This window comes from Dermochelys coriacea, chromosome 5, assembly GCF_009764565.3.
Source record: "Dermochelys coriacea isolate rDerCor1 chromosome 5, rDerCor1.pri.v4, whole genome shotgun sequence".
Taxonomy (NCBI): Eukaryota; Metazoa; Chordata; order Testudines; family Dermochelyidae; genus Dermochelys; species Dermochelys coriacea.
Genome location: NC_050072.1, coordinates 26,717,632 through 26,745,132, shown reverse-complemented (window position 1 = coordinate 26,745,132; position 27,501 = coordinate 26,717,632). Strand labels below are relative to the sequence as shown.

At 38.3% G+C, this 27,501-nt stretch overlaps 1 protein-coding gene across 9 annotated transcripts in view; it reads right to left on the bottom strand.

The window, feature by feature from the left end:
* The window catches only part of NIPBL (NIPBL cohesin loading factor), a 322,368-nt gene that overhangs the window by 2,874 nt on the left and 291,993 nt on the right, over positions 1-27,501 (bottom strand). For 8 of the 9 annotated variants that reach the window (XM_043515304.1, XM_043515303.1, XM_038403810.2 and 5 more), the window contains 12 exons: positions 21,670-21,806; positions 18,238-18,378; positions 17,763-17,856; positions 17,494-17,648; positions 17,105-17,195; positions 14,728-14,901; positions 14,059-14,249; positions 12,604-12,711; positions 10,677-10,877; positions 10,043-10,189; positions 316-629; positions 1-24 (listed from right to left, as the gene is read on the bottom strand). The exon at positions 1-24 is cut by the window's left edge and continues 151 nt beyond it. In XM_043515304.1, the coding sequence (XP_043371239.1) occupies positions 1-24; positions 316-629; positions 10,043-10,189; positions 10,677-10,877; positions 12,604-12,711; positions 14,059-14,249; positions 14,728-14,901; positions 17,105-17,195; positions 17,494-17,648; positions 17,763-17,856; positions 18,238-18,378; positions 21,670-21,806 (1,777 nt within the window). The remainder of the gene's footprint in view (positions 25-315; positions 630-10,042; positions 10,190-10,676; positions 10,878-12,603; positions 12,712-14,058; positions 14,250-14,727; positions 14,902-17,104; positions 17,196-17,493; positions 17,649-17,762; positions 17,857-18,237; positions 18,379-21,669; positions 21,807-27,501) is intronic. The other variant, XM_043515300.1, reaches the window with a different exon arrangement.

Here is a 27,501-nt window from a genome sequence, read left to right as displayed (position 1 = left end):
GATGGAGAATATTTCTGAATTTTACTATTAAAGAAAAACAAAACCCAGACATTAAGGAGAAAATGTTTTTTGGCTTTAAAATGGACAATTCTATTCTTCTTATTCTGTATTTATTAGGCATCAATTAATGTAAGCAAGGAAACTATCACTATCCTGTGTATATGTCATTAATGAAGTAAATTTAACTAGATATATTTTGTCGTGAGATCTGCATGCTAGAAAACCCATTGCTTAAAAAGTTAATTACCATCCACTTGAATAGAACTCATTAAACTAAAAGACGAGGAGCATTCTGCCATTAAGTATGATTCTTACCTATCAGAGAAACCACAAAGATTCTTTAAATGCTGTTTTAGCATCAAAAGCAACAATATTCCTTGGGAGACATTTGCAAATTCAATTAAAGGAGCTGAATTGTCTGGCAAACATTTCATCACAGCATTTATATCATTTTCTTCACCAGAATCTGAATCAGAGTCTACACGTTTACGTAACTTCCGAGGCTTGATAACTTCTTCTTCACTTTCACTTTCACTCTCACTCTCACTGTTACTGTTACTGTTATTGTCACTTTCACTCTCTTCATCAGATGAAGGTTTCCTCTCCTTTCTTTTGTCCTTTACCATAGACTGGAAGACAGAGAAGATGACAAATATTTAAGAATTATGATAGCATTCAAAAAGATCCTTCCATAATCACAATTCTCTTAACTGTGTGAATTGCCTTTTAAAAAAATATTTTTGGTTCACAGATTATTTGAAATCCACAGACTAAAATTTAAAGTAGGCCCACTTAAAAGTAGTTCAATGACTAAAACATGTCCAAAGTATAAATCTCTTGTTCTGAAACAAGAAATTTTGAAATTTCTATGAAATTATGAAAATTATGAAAGTTATGAAAATTTCATCTAGGTCCAAAACTTGAGTGCTGTTCACAACATTGAGAATGGAAGTTGGGAAACCATGCCACCCTTACTTCTGCGCTGCTGCTGGTGGTGGTGCTGTCTTCATAGCTCCATCACTCTCTGGCCATCCAGCTCTGTGAAGGCAGTGCCACTGCCAGAAGCAGTGCAGAAGTAAGGATGGCAAAACCATACCTTTGAAGGAGAGACACCTTTTACAAGTGACCACTTCTGCTAACTCCCATGAGTGGTCAGGTTTTGCTGTTGTCCATTTTCATTATTAATAGGAATATGAACAAGTGTCTTAAAATATCATTTGGTTTGCCTTTCTAGATAGAGTTCAAATATTCAAACAGTTTTATTCTTAAAATCTGACAGAGGTTCTCATATGCTTTAAGGGGCCATGACATTCATACCAAGTTTCTCTCCAAGGGAATATTTATGTTAATAGTATGGATAAGGTAAAGGAAATTTGCTATTATATAGCCCAGGAGTCGGCAACCTTTCAGAAGTGGCATGCCGAGTCTTCATTTATTCACTTTAATTTAAGGTTTCGTGTGCCAGTAATACATTTTAACGTTTTTAGAAGGTCTCTTTCTATAACTCTATAATATATAACTAAACTATTGTTGTATGTAAAGTAAATAAGGTTTTTAAAATGTTTAAGAAGCTTCATTTAAAACTAAATTCAAATGCAAAGCCCCCCAGACGGACGGCCAGGACCCAGGCAGTGTGAGTGCTACTGAAAATCAGCTCGCGTGCTGCCATAGGTTGCCTACCCTGGATATAGCCATAATATGTTTCAGGAAATACAGAATGTATAAATGCATACAAAGTAATATAATTAGTTCAAGCCTACTTGAATGAGACCACCAGACTGAAACTGAGAGACTTATAACTGGTAATATTTTTAAAATCAATAAATCAAAATACATTTTAGAAATGGCACATATTTACCTATATTTATAAGCAGGATTGACTGCTCTATTTAATCTCAGGAAAAGAAAATTTAGCTATCAAAATACTGTTAACAAGACACTAAAAGGGATCTTTACAAGATTTTGGTTAATGAGAATTATCAAGTTCAGTCAATCCAAAATTGGAACTCAATTTTTCTCTTAAATAAGTAAGTAAAGATGATGTATCTCTGTTTTCTATTTGAATAACTATGACAATACTCCTAATTATAAAAGAAAAATTAAAAAGTGCCAGTAGCCCAGCAGTTTATAAGCAATGTAACAAAACAATGTTTATATGCATGTTAAGGAGATAAGAAAATTTACGTGTGTGTAACTGTGCTTATCTGAAGATATCATTTGACTAGATTACTTCTCTTGGTCTTGTGCTTCTAGTATGACAGAGCTAGAGATTTCCCTATAGCTGAATGTTTTTTGATCTTCTGAAGCTAAAGTAAGCGCACATCATGCACAGATGAAAATGCCAGTGCCACAATGCCACTTAAATATTCATTTTTGTTTCTTGATGACCAGGAAAGAAATGATTTCCCTGTAAGTATAACTTGTGACTGAAATAAATATCTGTATGGTAGAATACTCAAGAATTCAGTCATTAAAAAAGACAGTTACTTTTTCCATAACTGGTGTTCTTCGAGATGTGTTGCTCATGTCCATTCCATAGTAGATGTGTGTGCTCGCCACATGCACCGGTGTTGTAAGCTTTTCGCTCAGCAGTATCCGTAGGGGACTGACTTTGGCACCCACGTGGCACAGCATAAGGGGCACCGCGAGCTCCCCCCACCCTCAGTTCCTTCTTGCCAGAAACTCCAACAGTGGGGAAGGAGGGCGGGTTGTGGAATGGATATGAGCAACACATCTCGAAGAACACCAGTTATGGAAAAGGTAACTGTCTTTTCTTCTTCGGGTGCTTGCTCATATCCATTCTATATTAGGTGACTCCAAAGCAGTACCCCTGGAGGTGGGTAGGAGTTCATGGAAGTGTAGATTGCAACACAGCTCTGCCGAACCAAGTGTCATCTCTGGCCAGCTGAGTGATGGCAAAATGAGTGACAAATGTGTGAACAGAGGACCATGTTTCAACTCTACAGATGTCCTGAATGGGGATGTGCTCCAGGAAGGCCGCTGAAGATGCCTGAGCTCTCGTTGAGTGGGCTCTGACAATCAGTGATGGTGGAACCCATGCCAGATCATAACAGGTCTTTATGCATGAGGTGATCCAATTGGAAATCCTCTGCGAGGACACTGGGTGACCCTTCATCCTATCCGCTGTAGCGATGAAGAATTGAGTTGATTTTTGGAAAGGAAAGTAGAAAGCCACGGCATTTCAAATGTCCGGGGCGTGAAGTTGCCTCTCCGCACTGGTCTTGTGCGGTTGGGACAGAACACCAAAGATCTCCTGGTTCATATGGATCATGCAGGTTCCCTCTGGATGGAGTGGCCGCTCATGGTGAGAGGAGAAGTCCCTGCTGAGCTGTCCGCCAGAGCATTCTTGATACCAGGAACGTGACAAGCTTCCAGGTGGCTTTTGTGGCTGATGCAGAAGTCCCATAGATAGAGTGCCTTTTGACAGAGAGCTGACGTGTGCACTCCCCCGTTGCCTGTTGATGTAGAACGTCAAGGTTGTATTCTCCCATCAGGACTCGTACTACCTTGCCTAACAGGTGGGGCAGGAAGACTCTACGTGCCAGCCGGACTGCTCGGAGCTCTTTCACGTTTATGTGCAACTTCACCTCCTCCGGGGACCACATCCCCTGTGTCTGGAGGTCGCCGAAACGTGCATCCCAGCCGAGGTCCAAGGTGTCTGACACCAACTCGATGGAGTTGTCGAATGGAACCCCCTCTAGGACTGTCCTGCAGTCAGTCCACCGTTGCAGCGAGGTAAGTATTGCCTGGGGAATGGTAATGATCTTTTCCATGGGGTCTCTGGACTGGGAAAAGACTGTCCCAGCCATTGTTGCAGGGGCAGGAAAGGATGGATTTGGGGAATAGTCTGCTAGGTCACCCTTGGGCACACCCTCAAAATGACCGTTTGGCCCCCTGCTTGTTACAGGTTGAGCCCGACTGGGGGGAGGGTGGAGGCGGTTGGCTCAGGCAGTGCTTGTAGCCCTGGGCTTGTTTATGGGGCTGGTCCTGCCGAGGCTGACTCCCCTGGCCCTGTGGCTGCTGCGGTTTGAACCGCTTACAAGCCGGGGCTGGGACGTAGAGACACAGGGTTTTTAAAGAATGGTGCAGGAGTCCTTGAGGCCATGCGACTTGCTGTCTGTTTGCTCCACAAATAAGGCCCAGCTGTCAAAAGGCAGGTCCTGCACTGACTCTTGAGCCTCGGTGGACAACCTAGAGAGGTCACAGCCAAGAAGCTTGCTACATGGAGATAGCGGAAGCCCTGGTGCGGACAGCAGTGTCCGCAGTGTCTGACGCCACCTGGAGGGTCGCCGTCATACCCTCATCAAGGATTGCTCAGAACTCCTTCTTGATAGCCTCAGGGAGCAACCCTTCAAACTTGGCCATGGCTTGCCACATATTGAAGTCATATCGGCCTAGAAGGGCTTGGTGTTTGGCCACTCTCAGCTGAAGGCTGGAAAACGAATAAACCTTTTGCCCAAAAAGATCCAGCCTCCTTGAGTTTTTATTTTTGGGGGTGGCCCTGGGTTGTTGCTGCTTTTCTTTTTGGTTAATCGCCTTGACTACAAGGGAATTGGGGGCTGGGTGGAAGTATAAGTACTCATGCCCTTTGGTTGACACGAAGTATTTGAGTTTGGCCCTTTTAGAGATAGGGGCCAGGGAATGGGGGGGGGGTTGGTTCTGACACAGGGCTTCAGTGATCTTAGGTTTCAGAGTAACCTAAGCCGTGTTAGTCTGTATCCACAAAAAGAACAGGAGTACTTGTGGCACCTTAGAGACTAACAAATTTATCTGAGCATAAGCTTTCGTGGGCTATAGCCCACTTCATTGGATGCATAGAATGGAACATATAGTAAGTATATCTATCTATCTATATACACATACATACAGAGAATATGAAAAGGTGGAATAAGAGGCTAATTAATTAAAATGAGCTATTATCAGCAGGAGAAAAAAAACTTTTCTAGTGATAATCAAGATGGCCCATTTAGACAGTTGACAAGAAGGTGTGAGGATTCTTAACATGGGGAAATCTTTTTAGTGATCTTAGAAACCCCTTCATGAAGGGGTACAGCCACCCTGGCAGGAGCCAAAGAACAGACAGCTCAAACAGAGGGTCCGAAGGCTTTTCCAATTCTTCTGCCTGAAGCCTCAGGTTAGAAGCGACCCTCTTCAAAAATTCCTGGTGCGCCTTGGCCTCATCCTGAGGAACTGGGTGAGAGGGACCCCGTGATAGCCTTGTCTGGCGATGATGAGGACGATGCAGTGGGAACCTCCACGTCCATTGGTGTCCTGCAGCTTACTCCCCTGGGTCCTCCTAGACTCAAGGGGTCTAACCCCCTGAAGTCTCCCGCACCGGTGGGGAACGGGATACCAAGGCTGCTGGCCTCTACGAGGCTCCCGATAGCGGTAGGGCAGCTTGGGTGAACCTCCAACGGTTCCATGGGTACCATGGCACCGGCCACTGCACTTGGGGCCATGGGACAGGTTTCAGTGCTGATAATTTTCAGAGGGGTAGCGTGTTAGTTTGTATCAGCAAAAACAATGAGGAGTCCTTGTGGCATCTTAGAGGCTAACTAATTTATTTGGGCATAAGCTTTTGTGGGCTAAATCCCACTTCATCAGATGAGCCCACAAAAGCTTATGCCCAAATAAATTTGATAAGTCTCTAAGGTGCCACAAGGCTCCTCATTGTTGGTGCTGATAATGTAGTCGGCACTGTCAGTAGTCAGGGAACCCTGAGACGGAGCTACCAGTGGAGCAGTCAGTCCTGGGCGACCAGGATTGGGCTGAGTAGTGGCTTTTGTCCGACCAGTGTCAGTCGCTGCATCTCAAAGCTGACCTGTCCAAGCAAGACTGTCTTCGTCAGGCTCTCGGGGACTGACAGAGTTCGCTGGATCTGCGTCGGATACCTGGTGATCCATGCCTCACGCTACTTGACCAGTACTGGGACATCTAATGGGACCAGAAGCTACTCTGGCAACTGGCTCATGAGGATCGTCCTGAGTAGGGCGACTTTCCTTTTGGAGATGGGCAATGATGGCCTGGTGAATGGTTGTCTCTGGTGCCTGATTGGTCCTGGGATCGATACTAGGCCACTGAAGATGGTCAGGGCCGGTTCCAGACGCGTGCCTCAGAGGGCCTGTGCCAGTCTACTGGCAAGGTACACCTCGAATACCTCAATCGGTACCCCCCGGTGTGGGGACCAAAGAGCCGGTGGTGTATCTCATACTGCATCATGCGGGCGCCACAGCTGGTCCCCTATGGATACTGCTGAGGGAAAAACTTCCAGCACTGGTGCATGTAGTGAAGACACACACCTAATATGGAATGGACATGAGCAAGCACCCAGAGAAGAACTTTGCATTTCCCAACTCTAAAAGGAAGGTGGAATGCCAACAAGGAATCAAATCAAACTATATGTTAAGAGCCAATTATAGCTAAATGTCTTTCCCGTCTAAAGATATTGTGTTGACTGGATTCCAGCTCTTAGAGATTATAAAGAGTGAGGGAAAACTGTACAAACTATACATTTTTTAAGTCACAGAGAAAGAAAGAAACTAACTGAGTTAATTTCATATACCGAGAAAAACCAGAAGATTTCCCAAAACATCTTCCAGAAACAGAAAATAAGAGTTGGGTGAGGAAAATGAACAGGTGAACAAGTCAACTGTATGGCTACTTGGACTCTTACAATTAGGACAACAATATATAGTTTATATTAGCATCAATTTAAGAAACTGGACCAAATACTAATGAAATGGCCTGAAGCCTTATTTATGCTGGTAATTATCAAAGATAGACTACCTTAGTAAGGATCAACAGAAGGAGGTTACGGGGAAGATCTTTAAAACGAGAATGTTGAACTTCATCTAACCCAGTGGTTCCCAAACTGGGGTTCGCAGAACCCGTTGTGGGGGTTGACCAGAAAAATTTCCCTAATGGCGGCCAGAGGACCCAAGGCATTGAGGCAGCAGGTGGCACTCGGTTGCAGGGCGGGCAGACAGCCTGAGCCCCAGGGAGAGTGGAGCAGGGCAGTTAGGGCTGGCAGCCCGAGCCCCGGCAGTCAGCGGGACCTGCAGCCCGAGTTCAGTGGAGTTTGGTTGACCAGGGCAGTCAACAGTGTCCAGCAGCAGGAACCCTATGGATTGCGGAGGAAATTTAAACTTAAATCCCTGGAAATATTCATTTTTAGGAGGGGGTTCACGAGATTTTACAATTTAGTGAAAGGGGTTCGCGGGCTGTTAAAGTTTGGGAACCACTGATCTAACCCCTAAGTCAGCTCCTAGCACAGTTTGGCAATTGGAATATTGCCTTTCAGAATAAAAGCAATCCTCAGTCCTAGTCATGAAACTGAGCTAAGTGATCAGGCACAAAGGCTGGGATTTTCAAAAGGAAAATATCACCATGAGATTATAGCTAAACATATACACTCGGCAAGTATCTCTGCCTTCCTGACTGCACAAGTAACTCTTTTCCACTGGAGATAAAGTCCACTGAGAATGCAAAGAATCAAAATTACACATCACTGCAAGTTCTAATAGTCAGTTATCTCAGAGGACTTACTCCTCAGAGAAGGGTGTCCCATTCCGATACTACAGTCAAAAGAGGCTACAGATCCAACTATAAAATGGCCATAAGTCCATATTTAAGTACCTGTGGAAACTGAGTGTGTGCTTATCAGCATCTCTGAAAATATGGTTACTTATTTAATTGCTTAATTACTGATTTTGTTGTCCAGATACAGGCACCCACAATTAAAAATCTTGGCTTATTTATATTTTGCAAAGTCACTAATGAAGTCTTGAATGGACGCCTCAAGAGATCTGAGGTACTCTGTTACAACCAGAGTTTGGGGTAATGTTTCCAATTCTTGGAGATACCCCAACGCATCGATCAAATTTAGAAGGAAGAAAAGGGACATAAGACAATATATATGAGCAGAAAAGCCTTTAACCTATACTGGCATGTTGCACAAGGAGATTTGATGCAGTGAAAGCCAGGTAGGCCATTTGTACATCTTCTGCTGAGGAAACATCAAGGAGCCATCTAGACACATCCAAACTGTGGCAGCACAGAAAACCCACCCTCAGTCTGGATCCTGATTACTTTAAAGGATGAAATGGTATCAAATCAAAATGGACTTAAAGAAACAACAGTGCACCAACAAGTAACGCCAGAGCACTGGGGACCCTACAGAGAACAGGACAGACAAAAACTGCAAATGATATAGACTCACATTCTAAACAAAGCTGCAGGACTGACAGGAGAGCAGGCATTGGATGCACCTGTCCTGGCTCCAGTGGCGCTCCTTTACTGAATGTATAAGAAAGGCATGAAAATTGTATGAAAATTTAGAGGGCCCCAAAGCCCTGGGACTTTTAACACAAGATACACCTGCGGTGCCTCAAAGGGTGAAAAAAGGGATACTCCTGCCTATCTCACTCTAGGCCAAGACTCCAGAGCAGGAATCTAGTCAATATGGTATCTTTAGAGAACAAGAAAAGAAACAATAAGTTAACAGATTTTAGTTTTAGATACTACAAGCAATTGTTCATATTTTTAAAACTAGGAAAATTATCTTAACAGGAACCTTTTAAGAATTATTCAGTATATGTTAAGACCAATTAACATGAGTTTTGTACCTATTTCTCAAAAAATTGGACAAGCAAAAAAAACCCCCCCAAAACAGGCAAATCTAACATTAATGTGAGTTTTGACGTTTTAGATTAACATTTACTTCATTTCTTGTTCTCTACAGGAGGACGCTTTATAAACAGTTAATTTTTTGCTGCAGTATGAATTATTATTATGGATAGAAAAGCTATTTTAGGTCAGTTAGAGATTGCTAAATTGTATTTTCTCTGATGACTGTATGATTGGACTCATGATAACTAAGACACCTAGTTATATATGCAGAAGGATACAATTATTAGTACCTATTAGTAATATTAAATATTAGTAATAAAATAAGAATTCTAAAACATTTCTGAAATAGTTATAATGCATGATATATAAGAAATACATGATAGTTTGGTATGGTATAAGGGTTTCATTGTTAATTATTCGAGTTGTCCTGCATAAGTTGCTCATGACTTTGGCACTCATTAGTAAAGCAGCAGTCTCAAACTCATTCATACAAACCTTTAGACAATACTACATATGCATTATATATCTTATACATAAAATATTAGATGTTATTTTATTTTGTAAATATTTAATCAAAAATGTTTTACTGGCAAATTGTTCTTTAAAAAGCAACAGTTTGAAAACTGCCCAGAGATTTCGTAGTACTACAGTGGAGGAAATCAAAGGGGAATTCAATTTTTATATCACTTGCACATTTGCTCTGCATATACATAAGTAAACATCATTCAATTTTGTTTTTAAATTCAGTGAATGGAGGTCTTGTCTCTCAAAATCGCTACCATGATTTAAAATATTTTCTCCCTCACAGAGGCCTACAATGATGCTTAGTATGACTGAAAGAGTCACCTACTATTGCAGCTTAAAAAATTACTAGTGAAACTATTTGTAATCAAGAGGCACACAATGTACACACTATAATAAGAAAAGTGCAAGTGAAGAGCCATATGGGCAAAGTAAATGAATATATTTGAGCTGTATAGATAGAAACCTTGCCAACAGGCAGATCCATTCAAAACATTTTCTGAGTAGCAAGGGCAACGTACCAATAAAGTTAGATTGCTTATGGCTCAGGTATTCATGATAGACTAGAGCTAAGTAACCTGGATTCTGGGATCCCCCCCACCCTGACAAACATTAAATCTGACAATACCAGTCTTATTTTCTTCCATCTCTAATATTTTCCACTGACTTTCCAAATTAATGAAAAATCTGAAAGTTTCTGAACACAGATCTGTCACACCTTGCCAGAACTGAGAGTGATTTATGCTATTGGCCGCAAAGTAATGTTATTTATTATCCATGTTTGCAACATTGGAATGACAGAGAAGTGCTCATTATGGTGTCAAGATAACTTCATTGCAACAAGTTATTAATATATCATAAATGCACTTACCTCCTTAAATGACTGTAATAGGTTACTACCAGAAACTGACAGTGTAATGTCTATATGATGCATTATAAACAGTGGCTCTTCCTGTGTTTGATAAGGAAAACACGCTAGATTGTCTGCTATATACAAGAGCATATTCACCTCTGTTTTCTGCAAGTTTAAAAAATAAACATTTTATATAAATATATATGTAATACACACACACACACACAAAAAAAACATTATAGTCTAGTTTTTGCACTGCTTTCCAAGGGTCTTGGTGCAAAACGTCAACATGTACTTCATCTAAAGTAACTTTTCCACCTTGAAAACATTATGCACATGCAAAGTTTGCTTCACACATGAACTTGCATTATTCCCGCTCTATCCAAACTGGGCTTAAGTAGATATAAAATGGTTGAAGAGGATGTTATTTAAATGGAAATACATTTAGTTTTGCAGCAAAATAAAAAAGACTAGGGAAGTAAAGTTACCCAGGCCAAAATTCACCAAGTCTCATAAAAACACATAAAATAAGGATGTGTAATAATCCTAAAATAAGGATACTAACGTTCAGCATTCGAACTTGTTACGGTATATTTTATGAAAAACTTATTCTAATTTATTTTCATATGAGGTACATTTATGTAATGCTTACTGCTGTGTCATCAAAGAGGTTGAGTAAAGAAATTAGGAAGGCTCGTCTGTGCTGACGGTTCCCTCGGATCATGGAGTATAGATGTGAACACAAAGCGCTGGAGGATTCATCATGCCTAAAGCCCCTTACAGGATTCTTTGGGCACACGTTGATTGCCTGTTGTACCTGGTAAGACATCTTCATACCAGCCACTGCTTTCATCTAAAATTATAAAATATTTATTTTTGTTTAAATTGTGGCTTTCAAAACAGTCACACAAAAAGAAAAATAATTTTGTCAAATTGAAAAATTTTCATTTGAAATTAATGTCTTCCTCATCTTACTTTCATTAGCCTCAAATTAAAAATACAATTTTCAAAACCCTACCACTTCCTTCACATTTACTCTTTCCCCATGGATTTGTAGTACCCCTGATATTTATTGTAAAATTTAAGCTTTACTTTATTTTTTTTTTAAAAGCCTCTAGCCATTCTGGGTGTGCAGTTAAATTTCCAAACAAATTGATGCAACATTGTTTTCTTGAGTTTGCAAATAGACCGAAATAGCTGTAAGAAAGGTAAAAGCAGTCCCATTCATGTCAAGAGCGGTTGAAACTGAAGAGTAATGACTGTTTTATGTGAATATCTCTATTAACTGCCCTAATAGAAGCATCCAGCTAAAATGATGATTCAGAGCAGGCAGATATTTCATAAATTTGAAATGATTTTCCACAGGAATAATGTTGAAAGTTGTAAAGTTTTCCCTGAGTGTTCTACTAAATTTGAATTTTTGAACTTGCATATGTGTTAACCCTCTCGCCTCACTCTACATGCACAGGATGACCAACAGAAACTTTCAATTATCTGCATGTGCCTCGGTCTCTGAGCTGATTTTAGTTAAGCCCAGAATTTGTTCCAGTTTCAGTATCAACTGGATGCCTGACCAGCCAATGTACCCACCACTCCCTGTGCTTTGGCCTGTGCTTCTATCCCCTGTGCTTCCATCATCCTCACCGACACGGAGAGTAACTCAGGTCTCAGTTGACTACATTTGGGACCCCACCTGCCAGCCTCTCTATTAAATTAAGTATGTACTTGGGTACAATGAGTGCAGTGACTCCAAATTCTAGTGTTGGATGAACTGGAGTGCCATGGGATTTGGAAGGTCCCATAATCTAGTGCACACACACAGATCACTAGAGAGCCAGGCAGTTGGGCACTCAGTTCCACATCAAGATAAGGAGGAGGTTTTGGGGGTGTCTGTAGGGAAAAATAAAGCAATGGAAAGGCCAGAGATGGAAATTAGTCTGGAAGGCCAGGTAGAGTGAATGGTAATATCTCACAACAGTAAGAGCCCTCACCTAGCTTCCTCCTCTCTCTAGGACAAGGTACCCAACTACAAGCACCTTCCTATGCTCCCTCTACCCAAACTCCAGCTTCCAAAACCCTGGTGTCTCCCATGGAGAAAACGTACATGTAACATATAACATTTTCCCAGTATATAAATATTAAGGTGCTACTGCTATGGTTTTTTAGAAGACATTCTCTTCTCTATTCTGTTGACGATTAGGAGAGTTGTTCCTTGTGATCAAACAGATGATCACAGTTACTTGGCCTGTGATACTCAGTAAGCAAGATACTACTAACGATTATAAGTAAGGGAGTTTTAAGGTTGAATGAAACACTTTAGAGCAAATATTGAGAACTAGGAATGCTTCTCATTTCTGATATTTTAAATCTTCAACTCTGAGACAAAACTGCTCCTTCACAACTCTATCGTTTCAGATGAAGAGGTCACAACTCAATTTCCGAACACAAGTAGAATTAATAAACAGATAAATATAACCATATTTTCCAATTCCTGCAGTTTGGACTTGTACTTTTCTAGACTCTTGAGAGAGCAGAGAATCAGCATTTTGTTTAAGTTACGTAATGTTAGAATTACATACATGAATGAATCCAGCATATTTTTTGTCTATTTCCACCAGTTGCTGGTCAGCTTTGTTCCGCATAGAGGGCTCTGGATCTGTGCCCATAGCAATTAAATATGGCACACACTAGAAAAGGAAGATGAAAATATACAAAGGCATTATACACCAAAAATGTATGTGGCTATGTGTGCTGCTACATGCATAAATTTATCTCACATTATTTATGTTAAATTTATGTTAATAGTTGAGCAACTAGAATGTGACACCTTATGCGACTTACAGCTTGATAGCTTCTTTTAGGCAAGAGCACAAGTTATAAAGAGGGGAGATGATCCAAGGACACAAGCATATTAAAAACTTGAAAATTTGTGCCAGAACACAGGTGGTATTCCCAGTATCTCTCTTCCACTGGGTCACACTCTAGGACCCCATACCAGAAAAATGAGATGTTTTTAGCAATTTGTTGATCTATTTTAAACACCACTTACACCTGTTTCAAAACATGTTACCAGTTCATGGTCAATCCTAGGATCCTTGGTCCAGGAGACTCTAGAGTTGACCACAACTTGCTAACATGTTTTGAAACATCAATGTCTGTCTACACCAGGTACTGACAACAGAGTTAAAAGTGGTGTTTAAAAATTTAGAACACACTTTTGCTGAGCACACATTCAATTTCCGAGTCTAGACAGGACCTAGTAATTTGCCTCATGGCAAGCCTGAAATTTGGAAGCTATTAATATATTTAAAATATATGGGTCTCAAGTAAATTTGTTACAGAGTTTGGTCTAGGAATTATCTACTTGAGGCTTGAGATATCTCCTCAATATTTTCCCAGAATTCTTCCAAAACAAAGGAGGATACGAAAGAATCTGTGGAAAATTATGGATACAAGTAAGTAAAATAGTCTTCCCTTGTTAGCCACACCTCTATAGATTTTCATTGTAATAGATAAACACTATCTAGCTAAGATTCACAGGTGAAGAAAATTACTTGAAAATAAACTACAAATAGCTCTGACATTGGCTCTAGAACTTCAATCCAAAGTAGTGTTTTGCGGGGAAAGATGCTGCCAAAAGAATCTAATGAATGGAATGTAAAGACGACAGACCATGGATGTAAGTATGCCTGAACACTAACTGGGGTCTGATACCATATAACAAAAACCAGTGCACTCCATCATGCATTTAATAAGTGCTGCTTAAAAATGATTAAACTCAAATTTAATTTATAAGCCAATAAAGGGTTAGTCTTTGGAATCCTGTTAGCCTTTCAATACAGAAGGATTCTAGACATCTGTTGTATGTAAAACAGCCTCTACAAAAAAAGTATCTCCAAAAGAAGCAACTACTGTAACAGATTTGGGGGAGAGGGGAACACACACATACTGGAAGTTTATCTAGCAGCCATGAGAAATTCTGAGATTTTCTTGTGTAAAAGAAAAAAGCAATACAGCACATTAACATTACATACCTGAACTGGATGGATAAGACCCTGGTTTAATGTCAGTGCAATGACATTTAGAGCAAAGTGGCGTACGCTGGACTGTGCATGAAAGAAAGCCTCAAGAACCTGTTTCAGATAAAGTTGCATGATGGAGCTGCTCATCCCTGAGGAAATATCTCCCATTTCTTTCAGATCCTCCTGTTTTGCTACTTTCTTCCCTGTAGAAAGGAACAAAAGCAATTGTTTGTGCCAAGATCTTTGAGCAATCACTAACTTATTCTACTCTACATACTATTCCTAATATTCTTTGACATATTTAAGCTTCAGAATGGTCCCATAACACAGCCCTGAAGATTTCTTGTTTTATAATGCCTGAAAATTAACAATTTCAGAGAAGAATTTGATAATAGAAAAAGCAAAACACTCATTATTTTAACTGCAAAAATTTAAGTATTACACCTTTTGGATTTTTCCCCAGTGACTTAAAACTTGAAGTTAAGAACAGAACTCTGTACTCTACACCTCTCGGTGTGACTATGTATAAAAGATGTTCCTGAAATCTTTATCTAAGGTAATGTATGTATACATGAATAATTAGACCCAAAAAGCCTTATGAATCAGTTAAATTAAAAGGTTGTTTTCATGTAACAAAAGTTACATTTTTAATGTTTTCTTAACACCGCGCTCATCACTCACACTCTCTATCTGCCTGTTGCATACGTGTATCCTCCTCCTGTAGATAGGTTTGGAGATTTTTTAACACCTGGATTTTTAAGTTTACTGAGCTATTCTTATCAGAGAGAATGCTGTTGTACAGAGTCTTCACCTCCTGCTCAAACATTAGACTTGGGTGTTGAATAAATGCAAATCCTGAAAGAAAAAAATAAGAAAGATCCCACTTGGTTGCCTTGCAATTACCGTGCTTACATTTTTCAAGGTAAACTAGTAAAATCTTCCATCATTGGAAACACAACAGAAGAATGCTGGAGAATCAGGAGTTCTTGATTCTATTCCAGGCTCTGAAGGGGAGCATGATCTAGTGCTTACACAGTCAAATACACAGCACATTAATTCTCAAAGACAGCATGGCTAAATGAATTTTATTCTCAGCTCTGCTACAAGTGACCTCGTGCAATCAATCTCTCATTTATCCCATTTATAAAATGGGAACATTATACATGTCCATCCTATAACAGAGGTCTAAGGTTTTGCTCAATCATACGTCAGTGGGAACACTGAGACTCAGACACATACACACTCTAAACCCTTTCTTGAAAATTATTATGAAGGAAAAGAACTGTTTGTTTTCCTTCCCCCTGCCCAAAATGTAGAGAACTGGTCTCTTATCAGTTGTGGGGTTTTTTTTGGTCTTTTCCCTGTCACCCGTCACCCCCCTCCCCAATTTTAATCCAGAATGATGGACATCATCTGAGATAACATAAGTGGGTTTGGAGTACTGCTGATTTATAGCCTCACACAGCATCACAAGTGGCAGGGATGCAGCTTTCCTTTCAGAAGACTGGGAATTCTGCCACATATTAGACTATTACTTGGTTTATTTGTCCTAACTCTTGTTGGCCTGTGCCTTTCAGGAGTGACAGATATTGCATATCCCTTTACTTCTTTTTGGCCACAGGTGGTAAAGATCTTTAATGAGTAAAAACAATAAAGTGCAAAACAAAAAAGAAAATAAAAGGAAATAATGGAAGAAGAAAAGAATATACATGGAAAAAACCCAGGATGAAACAGTGGAGGGGGCTGACTGGCTGAAGCCAAGGGAATCAAGGTTCTATAAAGCTGGTCTCTTGCCTAGAAAAGTTAGCGCAGGAAAAGACTTTGTTCAAGAAAAAGCTCAGTTCATCCAATGGGTGGAAAAAAGGAAAGAGAAAGGGGTAAGGATGTTCTTTGGTAGGGATTATTATTATCTGCATGAACGTGCAATGATATTTTGTTACCTGATCTTTTCTAGCTAATCTGATTAACTTTTTAAAAGGGGTTTTAAATTTAAAGTAGTATATTTGATATACAACTTTCTTTCCTCCTCTCACTGATTTAAATGAATCTACAACCCACAATTCCCATGGAAAAGTCTTCTTATCCTCCCTAATATGTTTTTCTTACCGCTTACTATGTCCAAATGTTTCAGATGGGGGAGAGGGAAAATTTGCTATCTGACAATTTTCTTTTAATGACCTCACCTTTAGTCTGCCTCCACCTGAAAATAAATTATTTGGGGGGCTTTAAGATGATTGTCTCAGAGACCATGTAAGTAATTAACACAGCTGTACAAAGTAGTACTCCTAAGAGCTTATGTTTGGTCTGCTAGTAAGGATTTAATATTTCCATACTTTATATGGAAGTACACATCTGGAGCAGAAAGAGTATGGCAAAGCCTTAGACCCTTGTAGGCAAGTCAAAACTTGCAAGAAGTGGCAAACTTCCAGAAACTATCCAGAAAGAAACTGTCAGAGCCTATGTATGTTAATGCCTATTGACATCTAAGGGGATGATCCTCAGCTGTTGTAAACTGTCATAACTCCACTGACTTCAGCTGAGGACCTAATGCATGGTTGCATCACCTAAGACTTTCCCAGATGTTTTTGGCTTGCTAATAATCTTTTGAATCTCATGCCTTGGCGGTGTAAAACTCAAGTAGTAGCAGATTATAAACGACTTTCATTTTGAAAAATGATGGTACCATTAGTTTAGAAATCTGATACTTTTGAACATTGTAAATAATTATATATACACATCAGGAAGGCATACACTGTCAAAATATATTTCTCACAAGAAAGAGAAAAGAGCCCCTTTTTGACTAATTTGCTAGAGACTATTTCAAATATCTTCAGACATGCAGGGAAGTATATTTTAAGATCTCTATGAACAACAAATTTAAAATTCAAAAAGCAACCAAAATTTGCAGATAATATCAGTTAGGTACATATCCCTTAAAAAAGATGCCAAAGCTTTTTAAATGAACCAACTTCTTGAAAAAAAACAAACTACACATACTATTCCCCTGAGATGCACAGTTACTGATTCAATTAAAAACAAAAAATGTAGTAATTCTTACCTAAACCAATAATGGCTTTTGTTTGTACCTCTTCATCTGAATGTTTTGTAAAATACATCAGCAATTCAAGTACTTTATCCTTAATGTTAACCTGGCCAAATTAAAACAAAAAATATTGGTGACTTAAGAAGAAACAGTTAATTTTTAGATTCTACTTAAAACAATCTTAAAAAGGTAATTGCAAAGTGAAACACACATCACTGACACCAAAGCTTTCCCAAAATAAATAAATTGTTGCAAATTACAAGTACAGTCTAGCTTCACTGTGAAGACTTTACTTCACTGTTTCAAATGACCAAACCTATTCTGTTCTATTTACAAGTTACAAGTTTTTTAACTTTACCTTTTTAAACACAAGACACCGAGAAAGTAAACCGAGTGTATTTTACCTTACTGTTGCCTTTAAAATCTTCCTGATCAAAATCAAAATGGCGACAAAGTGCTCCAACAGTGAAAAGAGATCTAAGGAGTGCCGGTTTATTGGCTGTAAGTATAGTACTATTTGGGTCTTCCTGGTGTTGACTTTTTAATTTTGAAAGTGCACCTAAAATAAGAGAAAAGATTTAGTCATAGCAAATACTGCACTCCTGAAATGACATACATAACCAAAACTTTTATAAAATTGTTTAATAATAGTATGTTCTGATATTTAACTTACCATAGTATCTATTAAAACAGGCCCACACAAATTTATAATTTTGAGTAACCTTGTTTACAACAGCCCCAAGACAGCTCACACAGTGCTGCACTACCTGAAGATAAGACAGAAAATATTTATAACCATTTATTTAGAAATCAAGATAGAGATTTTTCAAAGCAGTCTCGAGATATAAAAACATATTATTTATTTAAAACGAATAGAAGATAAGGGTCTAAATCTTCAAGAGTACTTTGAAAATCTCAGATCAAGTAAATAACAACTAAAGTGTAATCATAAATCATAAACTCCAGTAGATCAAGAAAGTTAGTTGGCCATTTACACTATCACAGATATAGCCAGTTTTTCATAATGCCATTCAAACATTAATAGGGAAGAAATGTTCATGCGTTCATCTTAAATAATTTCTACATATTCCATATCAAACTGAACCAACAACATTACATTAATTTACAAAGTAGAAATTAAATCTTACCGTCATGCCGTATTTGATTATAAGTTTCATGAGATCTTCCTCAATAGTGGCAAGGAAGGTCTCACTTGGATGCTCCATCAATGGCACCACTAGCTCTAAGATTTTTGCAACATTGCAGATCACCATGAAATCATTTTGAGTCTGTAAGAATAACATTTACAATGATTAAACATTTTCACCATTTTCCTGTGTAAGAACTAAGTATTTCTAATGCTATTTCAGGTTTGAGAATAATTTAATAAATCTCAATTTTTCAGTAAAAGTATACACTGATTTTCAAAGAGCTAACTTTCCCATGAAGTATGTTTTAGGTAGCACTTCCCCATAGAAAAAGTTTGGCTAAGGGTTTAAAGACAACAATTTCAATTTGTTACCATGTTCAAAAGTATTGCTATGCTATGATCATCAAATTTAAACTGTTGTCTTTAATTACTAATCCAATACTTTTTCACTAGGAAATAAATGAGTCCAGGTGACATAATTGTTCTTGTAAAGATAAAAGTTATTGATGTGAAAAGTAAGTTTTATTTTATGGGTAAAATATTCTTAATGTTGTCTTAGGTAATTATTATTTTGTAATTAATTATTACAAAACATGTCATGATCTAAGCATAACAGGAACACTGTCACTTAATTTTAATTCTGCACATAGGAGGAAATACAGAGTAACTAGGTTTTCTGAATTAAATATTTGATAACATATCATGCAAAAGGTACACACCTATATACCTTAATACATAGGTATACACTGTTTAATAAAATGTAACATTTTGATAACTATCATGGATTTAATATAGTTGCAATGGATAATATTCACCCAGAGGCACTGGGACCCATGTAAATCCCTCTGTATCACTTAAGTTATGGCTGCATGGGGTGGGGAGGAAGGGGCTCTGGATCCCATTTATGTTGCAAAGAGATTCTCCTTTCCAGCCACTTATAGGATGGTGTGGGAAGAGTAAAAGACCTAGGGGGACCGGAAGGGAAGTTCTCAAAGGAGAAGGAGAAAGAACTCAAGCAAGTGGGAGGATTTGATTTTAAGAGACAAGAGTAGGTGAAATAAAAAAATGTTATTTAAAGTTACTCAGCAAAGTATTAAACACCTTCTTATTGTTTTCTCTGTTTAAAAAAGTTCCATAGATTTCCAAAGAGTAGTCAGCAGAAACTTTAGTTAGTAGGGACTTTAAAAGGATAAAGAAGCTTGCATTATATACAATGAAGGAGGAGGAAGCTGAACAGGAACTCCAGGAGAAGCATGATAGGCTAGGAATGCAATTTATTGCTAATTTATTTCAGCACTGAAAAGAGAAGAAGTTTGGGGTTGTCTGTACCAAGATTCTCAAAAATGATACATCGGAACTGATGCTGCTCCATCTTGAAGCTTGGGAGTATTCCACACAGGCTGAGTAGGACTTTGGATTCTGACTTTTCCTTTGGAGCCTTAGAAGGAATCTTTGAACTCTTCTGGCTTCTCTGCCCTAGTGCAGTTCTCAACTAGGTGTACGTGTACCGCTGGGGGTACGCAGAGATCTTCCAGAGGGTACATCAACTCATCTAGATATTTGCCTAGCTTTACAACAGGCTATATAAAAAGCACTGGAGAAGTCAGTACAAACTAAAATTTCATATAGACAATGACTTGTTTTATACTGCTCTTTATACTGTATGCTGAAATGTAAGTACAATTTTTATATTCCAGCTGATTTATTTTATGATAAAATATATGATAAAAATGAAAAAATATGCACTTTTTCAGTAATAGTGTGCTATGACACTTTTGTATTTTTATGTCTGATTTTGCAAGTAATTTTTAAGTGAGGTGAAACTTGGTGGTACGCAAGACAAATCAGACTCCTGAAAGGGGTACAGTAGTCTGGAAAGGTTGAGAGCCACTTCCCTAGAGAATAACCCATTGCTGATACCAGGTACCAGCAACAGGTGAAGATAAACTGGGGCTGAATGTGATTTAACTACAAGCATAGATAAAGACAGTGTTTAGGGCATTTCAGAAACCATGACTTTAAAAACTGATCTGATGAAAGGTTATTAGCCAGTGGGCCTAAAAGTAGTTCACATGCCATACGTGAGGAATCTAGAGAAGAAATTATCAAAGCAAGTATTAATTGCCAGTTCACTTCATATGCACTAAAGTGTTTTATTAACTCTTTTACAATACAAGTTACAATTTCCCAGTGTGCATCCATTAATCACAATGGGATATGCTATAATTACCAGCTAAATGATTTTAGGATTCACCTCAAGCTGCATAACTGAAGCTTGCGTACAGTCCTCTAAGTAGATGTTGCAGCATTTAAATCCCCTCCACCCCACTCAGGACAGCTTGGTATACTAGTCAATCAGAAGAGACTACATCTAATCATACAACACCAAAAGTACTTTGTAGATACTGCTAGATGACAGGCTTGCTATCATGATGTCCTCCATCCACAGGTAGGTGAATGGGGAAGAGACCTGGAGATAATTAACTATTAAGATGGCAACAGGAATGCTCAGATTAAAAAACCAGAAGTGAAATTCTGATGTCAGTGACAGAACTACCATTTACTCCGGGGGGCAGGGGGGGCAGGAATTCACCCTAGTAGTTTACACAAAATCTTACACAAACAGCAACATTCACAATGGGTTTCTTGCCAACTTGCTACCATAAGCAGCAGTGTAAATGTAAAGCAAAGAAAGGGAATGGAGTTTATGTACGAAAAACTGACAAAATTGGGATTATTAGTTTTGAGGAAAAAAAAGATGACTGAGGTGAAATGTTGAAACTAGATAACGGTTACTATAATATTAAGCTTGATTATGCATTTGTGGTAATTGGAAAAATCAAAATCAGGATAAAAGGTTGAAATTAACAGGATAGATACATAAAACTGAACGGCTATCGAATATAGAGCAAATAGTGAATAAGTGGGTTGAACTTTACAGGGGAATAGTTGCGTTAAGTATTAATATGTTCATGCAAAATTGGATGACTATCTGAAGTTTCATACCATAATGGCACATTGGTCAGTTTTCTGCTGAGGAGTGTACAAAACCAGGAAGTAAATATTATTAAAATAAAGGTTAAATACATTTAAAATATAACACCCTTCTACTTATTTTCTTTTTTAAACCTTAATAAGCACGTTTTTAATTTTTAACAAAACCTTTGCAGTTCACTCTTGGAGAAGAAAGTAAGAAACCTTGAAGGCAGACTTTTCTCTGCGTCCAATACTTTTGGAAAAAAAACACTCCTATTAGAGATCTATGGATTACAAAAGGTTCTCTAATAACTTCAGGACTGAAAATAGCCATGTAGTGGAAATATTGTTGCTGTTTTTTACACTCCCACCCTCAATTTCATCATGCATTTAAGATAACCCTTGAGTTCCATAATTATTGAGATGAAAGAAGACTTTAGTTTCCTATACTTACACTACATTTAGTGGTAAGGTATGGCTGCATGGTCATGGCATGTTTGACCATTAGCTGGGGCCTGATTTTGCTGAATAAGAACAAAGTGGTTATGCAAGCTACCAAGCGACCAGAATTCACACCCTTGTTGTCAGAGTCTGCAAAAATTAGAAAATACATTAAATATATTCAATTCAAGGACTGTTCTTTCAATAACAAAACTGGATAGTAAATAAACACAACATATAAAAATCACTTTCACTGTTAATGTATCTTTGAAAAAATGGCATAAATTCCTCATTAGATAAGAAAACTTGGATTAGCAGACAAAAATGTAAGCACATTATCAAGAAAATATGCAAAATAATAAGTAAAGCTCATTTGAAGTTTTCATTAATTTTTAAACCACTTATTTTTCCAGGCCACAGGCTCAGCCAATGATTCTGTAATGAATGTAAAACAGAATAATGTAAACAAAACTTGGACTCATAACAAAAACTTTCCTAATATGAAATAATTTGTTTTGTTTTTAGTCACAGAAGTTTCCACAAAATGTAGCTTGGTTAATGAGATTAGCTAGTGAACATGAGTGTGCCTTTGAGCATTTTTGGGAAAGCTGATGATTAATTTTGGAGGTTTTTGCTACTGGATTTGAACTTTGTAGATTGTGAGATCCTTTGTAAACTTTCTAATTTCTGTACTTTGTAATCCCTTTGCACTATATAAGTAGCTGCTTTGCTTCTAACTATGTTGAAGCAGTTCAGTCTGTCAAGTCTTAGAGAATGTGGATTGATCAGAGGGGAGGAAAGCAGGAACTACTCCCAGTTCAGCCATCTTACAGAATCATAGGACCGGAAAGGAGCTCAAGAGGTCATCTAATCCAGTCCCCTGCACTCATGGTATAAGTGTTATCTAGACCAGCCCTGACAGGTGTTTGTCTAACCTGCTCTTAAAAATGATGGAGATTCCACAACCTTGAATGATGGAAATTTCACAACCTCCCTAGGCAATTTATTCCAGTGCTTAACCACCCTGACAGTTAGGAAGCTTTTCCTAATGTCCAACGTAAACCTCCCTTGCTGCAATTTAAGCTCATTGCTTCTTTTCCTATCCCCAGAGGTTAAGAACAATTTTTTCCCTCCTCTATTCCCAGTCTTCTCTATTCCAGACTAAAGAAACCCAATTTTTTCAATCTACCCTCATAGGTCACATTTTCTAGAACTTTAATGATTTTTGTTGCTCTTCTCTGGACTTTCTCCATTTTTTTCACATCTTTCCTGAAATGTGGCGCCCAGAACTTGACACAATACTCCAGCTGAGGTCTAATCAGTACGGAGTAGAGTGGAAGAATTACTTCTCGTGTCTTGCTTACAATACTCCTGCTAATACATCCCAGAATGATTTTGTTTTTGCAACAATGTTACACTGTTGACTCGTATTTAGTTTGTGGTCCACTATGACTCCCAGATCCCTTCCTAGGCAGTCATTTCTGTGCAACTGATTGTTCCTACCTAAGTGGAGTACTTAGCAGTCCTTGTTGAATTTCATCCTATTTACTTCAGACCATTTCTTCAGTTTGTCCAGATCATTCTGAATTAGAATCCTATCTTCCAAAGCACTTACAACCCCTCCCAGCTTGGTATCGTCCACAAACTTTATAAGTGTTCTCTCTATGCCATTATCTAAATCACCAATGAAGACATTGAACAGAACTGGACCCAGAACTGATCCCTGCGGGACCCCACTTGATATGCCCTTCCACAATGCACCCATCTTATAGTAGCTCCATCTAGCTTGCATTTCCCTAGTTTGTTTACGAGAAGGTCATGCGAGACAGTATCAAAAGCTTTATTAAAGTCAAGATATACCACGTCTACCACTTCCCCCCTATACACAAGGCTTGTTACCCTATCAAAGAAAGCTATCAGGTTGGTTTGATGTGATTTGTTCTTGACAAATTCATGCTGACTATTACTTATCACCTTATTATATTCTAGATGTTTGCATACTGATTGCTTAATTATTTGCTCCATTATCTTTCCGGGTACAGAAGTTAAGCTGACTGGTCTATAATTCCCCGGTTGTCCTTATTTCCCTTTTTTAGATTGGCATTATAATTGCCCTTTTCCAGTCTTTTGGAATCTCTCCCATCTTCCATTACTTTTCAAAGATCATTGCTAATGGCTCAGATATCTCCTCAGTCAGCTCTTGAGTATTCTAGGATGCATTTCATCAGGCCCTGGTGACTTGAAGACATCTAACTTGTCTAAGTAATTTTAAAAACTTGTTCTTTCCCTATTTTAGCCTCTGATCCTACTTCATTTTCACTGGCATTTACTATGTTAGACATCCAATCATCATCAACCTTCTTGGTGAAAACCGAAACAAAGAAGTCACTAAGCACCTCTGCCATTTCCACATGTTCCCCTGCTCCCCCATTGACTAACAGGACTACTCTGTCCTTGGTCTTCCTCTTGCTTTTAATGTATTTGTAGAATGTTTTCTTGTTACCCTTTAGGTCTCTAGCTAGTTTGATATAGTTTTGTGCCTTGGCCTTTCAAATTTTTTCCCTACATACTTGTATTATTTGTTTATATTCATCTTTTGTAATTTAACCTAGTTTCCACTTTTTCTCATTTTTGATATTTAGATCATTGAAGATCTCCTGGTTAAGCCAGGGTGGTCTCTTGCCGTACTTCCTATCTTTCCTACGCAGTGGGATAGTTTGCTCTTGTGCCCTTAATAATATCTCTTGAAAAACTACCAATTGTCTTAAATTGTTTTTCTCCTTAGACTTGATTCTCCTGGGATCTTACCTACCAATTCCCTGAGTTTGCTAAAGTCTGCCTTCTTTAAATCCATTTTCGTTATTTTGCTGTTCTCCCTCCTACCATTCCTTTGAATCATGAACTCTTACCATTTCATGATCACTTTCACTTAAGTTGCCTTCCACTTTCAAATTCTCAACCAGTTCCTCCCTATTTGTCAAAATCAAAGCTAGAACAGCCTCTCCCCTAGTAGCTTTCCCCACCTTCTGAAATAAAGAATAGTTTCCAATAAATTCCAAGAACTTGTTGGATGATCTGTGCCCTCCAGTGTTATTTTCCCAACAGATGTTTGAGTAGTTGAAGTCCCCCATCACCACCAAGTCCTGTGTGTTGGATGATTTTTTTAATTGTTTAAAAAAACCCTCATCCTCCTCTTCTTTGTGGTTAGGTGGTCTGCAGTAGACCCCATCATGACATCTCTCTTGTTTTTTACCCCCTGTATCCTTACCCAGAGACTTTCAACAAGTCTGTCTCCTGTTTCCATCTCAACCTCAGTCCAAGTGTATACATTTTTAATATACAAGGCAACACCTCCTCCCTTTTTCTCCCCTGCCTATTCTTCCTGAGCAAGCTGTACCATTCTATACCAGGTTTCAGAGTAGCAGCCCCACTGTATTTTCCACTGAATGCATCCGATGAAGTGAGCTGTAGCTCACGAAAGCTTATGCTCAAATAAATTTGTTAGTCTCTAAGGTGCCACAAATACTCCCATTCTATACCAATATTCCAGTCATGCGTATTTTCCCACCAAGTCTCTGTGATGCCAACTATGTCACAGTTGTGTTTATTTACTGGCATTTCGAGCTCTTCCTGCTTATTCCCCATACTTCTCAAATTAGTACACAGACATCTAAGATACTGATTTGATTTCTCCCCTGAGTTCTGTCTTGTGGAGCTGTACATAAAAACTTTCATTCAAGGCTCTCAAAGCACTTTGCAAACACTATGTCCTACAGTCTACTTGTGAGGTTTACCTTTCCGCACCAAGACAGCAACATCAAAATCTTCTCTACAGGAAAAGAAGGGGGAAGGCGGGTGGGTGGCAGGACAACTGGAAATTTTTTTTTGATTCATATGACATGCGTTCTAATCTAACCTTTGACACATACTATGTGACATACTATGTGACCTTGAGCAAACAGTTTAATCTCTCTGCCTGTATATTTTCGCATCTGTTAAGTATAGATAATAAAACATACCTAATTAATAGGCTGTTAAACAAAAGTACTGTTTGTAATGTACAATGCGATTATTGGATCAAAGGCACTGTTATAAAGGAAAGTATTATTAAATTTGTATAAATACAAAGCATCTGCCTCCCATTCCTTCATAATCATAATAATTCCTTCATACAACATTCAGAATTATGCAAACCTTTCAGCCCTTTTCTATCTGGCTTCTTACAGCTGTGGAAATCTTACCCCATAGCCTGATTTTGGTTTCCATTAAGGCTCTTTCATATTGCTTTGGCAGTGTAAGTGGCCCGTAAAGTAACCAAAGTAGTGTAAACTTCCAGAATAGCGTACAGGGGTCTCACTGCAATGAGAATCTGGCCCTATATATCCTTTGTGATTATGCTATGCATACTTTGCTGTTCAAGCCACAGTGGATATAGTTTCCAATGTCTGCAAGCTGAAAGGGGCTATAGGTAAACCAAAGCATTCACTGAATTAACACATCAGGTAGCTGTGGGTTTTAAAAATGTACCTTTCTTATGTGGACAGGGTTGTGGGACACAGAGGCAGAGTTAAAGTAACTTGTATGGCTTGCTGTATTTCCATATTTTCAATGTTTGTGAGGACATGCTTTTAAGAACTATAAAGTTCTACTTCTGATTTCCCCCACCCCTTTAAGCTATTGATATGTATTTACAACCTTACATCCAATTTAACCAAGTTTCCTGTCTAGGAATAATAGTACTATTACTAATAACAGATATAGCACTTTATATAGTCAAACACATTTAGTAACATTATTCAACTCTCAGAGAGATTAAGTAACATTAAAATCCCCATTTTAGATAAAGGGAAATGGAAGCACAAGGAGATTATGTCCAAGATCACACAGCAAGTCAAAGCTGGGAATAGAACCCAAGAGGAACTGACTCAATGCAATAGACCAGGCTATCCCTTAATGAGATAAAACAACCTAAATGAACTATGTGCAGCAACATCTACATCTAGTCTGTAAATAATCCAAACATTCCCTATTACTCTAACAAAGCAAAGCTTCTTACTATTTCAAGTTGTATCAAAAGCTGGCAGTTGGACTTGAATATACACATTAGGTAATTTTGTCACAAACTATACCCTTCATGAAAAAATATAAGAAACGAAATTTATAAAAATTTAAAAGACTTAAAAATAAAGCCTAGTATTTAAAGTGTATATCTACAATATATATCAAATAGAAATGCATTCAAAACTTACTTAACCTCTCTTTCACACAAAATGTGAAACTCAAAGTTACCATTTATCCCAAATGGGAGTTATCTACTCGAAGATTTAGGAGCTCTAAATGGTCATAAGAGCCAAGACATTTCTTAAAATTTTTGACTTATCAGATATTCTGCTTGGTAAAAAGATGCTAAAAAAGGATGTATTACCACAACCATGTGTGAATGAAAAAATAACCTGTGGTAATTTATACTGTCCTGAACATCACAGATTCAGAATTTAAGACCAGAAGGTACCTTTAGATCATCTAGTCTAAACTCTGGTATATCACAGGAATTAAATTTCTCCCAATTATTGCTATAATGACCCTAATAAATTATGTTTCACTAAAATATATCTTCCAGAAAGGCATCCAGTCTTGATTTGAAGACATCAGGAGCTGGAGAAGCCATCTTTTCCCTTGATAGTTTGTTTAATCAGCTAATCCCCCTTGCTATTAAAAAATTCTGCCTTATTTCTAATTTGAATGTATCCATGCCTGCCATGTTCTTGTTATGCCATATAACAACATTCTATATTTCACCAGTGTGATAGAACCAGAATATAATAGCACCAGAACAATTTTAATG